General features: G+C 46.1%; 1 protein-coding gene and 1 pseudogene across 1 annotated transcript; one reads left to right on the forward strand and one right to left on the reverse strand.

Annotated features, from left to right (window-relative positions):
- Positions 1-374: 374 nt before the first annotated feature.
- Positions 375-1,176, forward strand: LOC147444861 (uncharacterized). Its single transcript, XM_086527952.1, has one exon. It carries the CDS (start codon positions 550-552, stop codon positions 1,033-1,035), a length of 486 nt encoding a protein of 161 aa, XP_086384078.1. The 5' UTR covers positions 375-549; the 3' UTR covers positions 1,036-1,176.
- Positions 1,177-2,467: 1,291 nt separating this feature from the next.
- On the reverse strand, positions 2,468-3,384 carry LOC147444862 (uncharacterized; annotated as a pseudogene).
- Positions 3,385-3,919: the final 535 nt, after the last annotated feature.

A 3,919-nucleotide genomic window follows, 5' to 3' on the forward strand; every position in this document is an offset into this window, starting at 1 on the left:
ACCAGCACACAATCTGAATGCCACTCTATAGCCCAATGATTTCATAGCACCCCTATCCCCTAGTAAACACACACCTAGACTTCCGATCTACAAACAATTACTGTCCAAGCCCGAACCTGACCAACCCTGATTGTATAGACCCGGTCGCAAAGCATACACTCAATTATCCCGATCTATGGCCCTTGATAACATCGTACACTCACATATAAGTAGTCCCGACACCTTCGTGCACCCCAAGATCATTGGCAGACATCAAGTTTTCCCTCAAGCATTCATTCTCAAGGCATATACCTCAACCACATAGGGAGCACTCACACAATCGGTACTCACAGAAAGTACACATGTATTTGATGCATTACAAGATACAAGAGAAAGAGACAGAGAACAACGACACGATGCTGAGAGTAAAACGAGTTAATATCACGAGAAGTCCGTCAAAAAGGGTACATAGTAATGAAACTTCATCATTAAACCTGGTGCAACTTTCCATGAAGAGCGTGGCAAGCCTCTCCTTCCACGACATGGGAAACCACCCCTTATCTATTTCTCATGAGCTTACTTGTAGCCTTTGCAGCACTACCTAGTGGCATCCCTTCTTGTACCTGCAGCCTGCTCCATACCCTTGCTTGGGACCAGCCCTCCAATCCATTTTCAGCCCTTCTGCAGCTTTTGTCCACTTCTATTATGGCCCCTCCTTTCTCTTGTGGCCTGCAGGGCTCCCTCTCCAACTACATCCAAATCCTCACTGCAACCCTCTCTCGGCTGTGCTTTACGTGCAGGTCTCAACATCCCTCTAATGGCGGCCTCCCCTTACCCTTTCAGCCCAGTGGCCCTTCTCCTGCTTGTCGAGGTCCCTTTGTAGCTTGCAGTCCTCTCATCCTCTTTCCCAATACAACCAGCCGCCTTCTCTCTCCCCAGATGATACTTCACCTCCCAGAGGCTGTCCATGCTATTCTCAACACCCCTCCTGCTCACGGCCGAGCCCCTTTGCTCGCCCCAGGCCTCCAGCCTTGTACTACCCTGCCTTGTTTATGACCAGTCCCTCGGCGGCCTTCCTCTGGCTCAGAATCCTCGGCTCCTCCACGTACCAAAGCAGCAGCATCCTGCTTCTCACCAGGCCTTGCTCACCTCAAAGGCGCCCTCAGCTAGCGCTCTACAAAGCTTCTCCCAACTTAGCGCTGATCCTCGGGCATGTGCTCCTCTGACCATAAGCAACCAGCCCCCCCAACTGGCAGCCTTTCCATATGGAACCCCTCGCATGCAGATAATGCCTCCCCTCCACACAACTGACCGACCTTCCTCTTGCGAACTGTAGCGCCATCTTCATTGCAGATAGTGAGACGTACTCTTTTTTTTTATAAATGTTGAATCCAATTTTAATCTCTTAAATATCCCTTGCTTAGCTTTGCTTCATGCGTCCTTGACCACCTTGAGCGCTCATCGAGAGTATTACACCCGTAATACATTTAGAGTTGCATCCACTTTGTAATAGCCCTCGTGGGACTAGCTACAATATACTTGACTTAAAGCACATGAGAAGCTTTGAACTTGCCAAGCTTGGGCAATCATTTTGCATACATCATGGCACCACCTATTGACGATACCCACTCACCCTTCTTGGAAAAGCTTCTGAACTGCGTTTGACCAATTAAGAGCCACATCTGGCATACACATCCCAATCACATTTTCCGCAATCTACATCTAGCACTTGTTCAAGCATTCCCCCATTAGGCTACTTAGTTCCACACCACTGCTACTGGCACTTCCATGGGTTGACACAGTTTGGGTGCATCATCAGTGCCCTCCCCCTCGTTGAGCATTCATGCTCAACCATAGCATTATTTAGGTAAAATAGTAATGCATAGAGAGAATGATATAAAATAGGTATATAGACTGCATGATATAGTGTCTATATAGATAGGATAGGGAGAGAGAGAAAAGCGTCAGCAGCATCATCTGCCAGAATCAAATGGAAAGCTTGAAGCTTCCCCAATCATGGCATAGAGTCCACTTGGATAAAAAACAAAACATTGGCCACGGTCATCCATCTGTAAAGAATGCACATCCAAGACTTCCTTTGCACTTATAGGCCAATCGACAGGCCATGACTCTTCCAGCTCTTCATAGCCTGGAGCTTTGTCACCCTGCATCCACAAGCCTTCATGCCAACCATAAGAATACTTTTGATCACTTGAAGCACTGGTACCATAAGCATCTATCCTATCATCCGCTAGAGAACCCTTCATATCATCATCTTTATCACATGAGCATTGAAACTTGCATAGTACACCCTACAAAGCAACCTGGAACAACATAGCTATCAACAACACAACACATAGCTTCAATGCCTTGCCATTTGCTTCCACTTGCTGCATAACCAAGCAAACATGTTTGCCTTGCAAACCTGTATCCAAACCCTTTGTAAATGGTTCCAAGACCAACTTTTCATATCCAGAGTATGACCTGCTCAAGCTTCATCCTGTTCTTCAAAGACCTCATCACCAACAAGGTTGGTGGCACCTTCCTCTATGCATGGAGCCTCTCTCTTATAGGCTGCATATGTATCAGTTTCCATAGAGTCATTCACCGGAGCTATCTCTCCACGGCTACACACCAACTCCAAAACTTCAAAGTGCACCTCGACATGGCCATCAAGGAAAGGTTGCCCCACCCCCTGCATAGACAAATCAACTTGACATACCTCCGCTTCTGCTTCTAGCTTCTGCAAGTCATCCTCAGAAACCTGCTCTTCAAACAAGTCGGATGCACAATCAAACCATAGCTCTTCCTCCAATAGGGACTCACCATCACAAGCCACAAGAGAAGGCTGATCGACCGCCGACGACAGGTTCATACAAAGCATCTCCGCACTTGCACTATGCTCTTTTTTTACCTTAGCGGACTGGCAGGCAACTCGTATACATTGCTCATCACTTCATCCACATGAAAAACATCATAAGTCTCATACCTAGAAGACATGGATTGATCTCTTTCCCATGTAGTATCTGCATCCAAAGCACTGCTAGAGCTATGAGAGCTGTCAGACTCCTCTTTTGAACTTGTTGATTCTAGCTCTTGCACCACTGCTGTCATCCTCGTTGCTGGCTCTAGAACCAACACTTCGTCTTCAAGTCCATCTATCACCGTGTCCTCTTGAGCAAGCAAACTGGGTGGCACTCTGAATATTCCTCGCTGTATCTTTTGAGACCTGGTTGGCACTTCTTCTACCTTTTCTAGCCTGGCATCAGCTTCATATGCTTTGATCAAATGCATATCAAGAAAAGGAGCTTTTACCTCTTGATGCTCATCCATCTGTTTGGGCCTAGGTCCACTGGCTTCCGTGATGATAGAGTATAGCAATCCTGACTCCATCTTCTTCTTCATCTTTTGACTCTTTGCTCTGGCAACTCTAATTGCTTCATCAAAGGTCCTTGGATCTTCATAGTCCACTCTCTCACAAACATAGGGATGCAAGCAAGATAGAAACCTTTCGAGCTTAAAATATCCCGCATTGGTTGCTTGGGTAGCAGCCACAAAATCCCTCCAATAAGCTTCAAATCTATCAACAAAGGCATTAAAATTTGCACTTACGTCCTGCTGCAAGCCTTTGATATTTGCATCTGCTTCCCAAGCAGACACCACCTTTCGATACCTTTGTAGAAATTGCTCTCGAAAGCCAATCCAATTCTGCTTGTGCACATCTTCTAAGCCATTGAACCAAACTTTTGCTTTACCTTGCAGCACCAAAGGTAGAGTCTGGAGCTTTGCTTCATCACCTGGAATCCGTAGTACTGTCAGCATAAATAGCTCAAAATCGGCAATCCAATCGTCTACAGCTTCATCTCCTTTGAACACCTGTAAGGTTTCCAATTTCTGAAACCTTAAAGGTTGTAAAAAGCTTAATCAAACTGATATGATT

The sequence above is a fragment of the Adiantum capillus-veneris genome, chromosome 13 (genome assembly GCF_014529385.1).
Source record: "Adiantum capillus-veneris isolate H3 chromosome 13, ASM1452938v2, whole genome shotgun sequence".
NCBI classification, from domain to species: domain Eukaryota; kingdom Viridiplantae; phylum Streptophyta; class Polypodiopsida; order Polypodiales; family Pteridaceae; genus Adiantum; species Adiantum capillus-veneris.

Bases quoted from the DNA above. Each gene is read 5' to 3' on its own strand.
- LOC147444861 (XM_086527952.1), top strand. From the start codon at position 550: ATGAGCTTACTTGTAGCCTTTGCAGCACTACCTAGTGGCATCCCTTCT.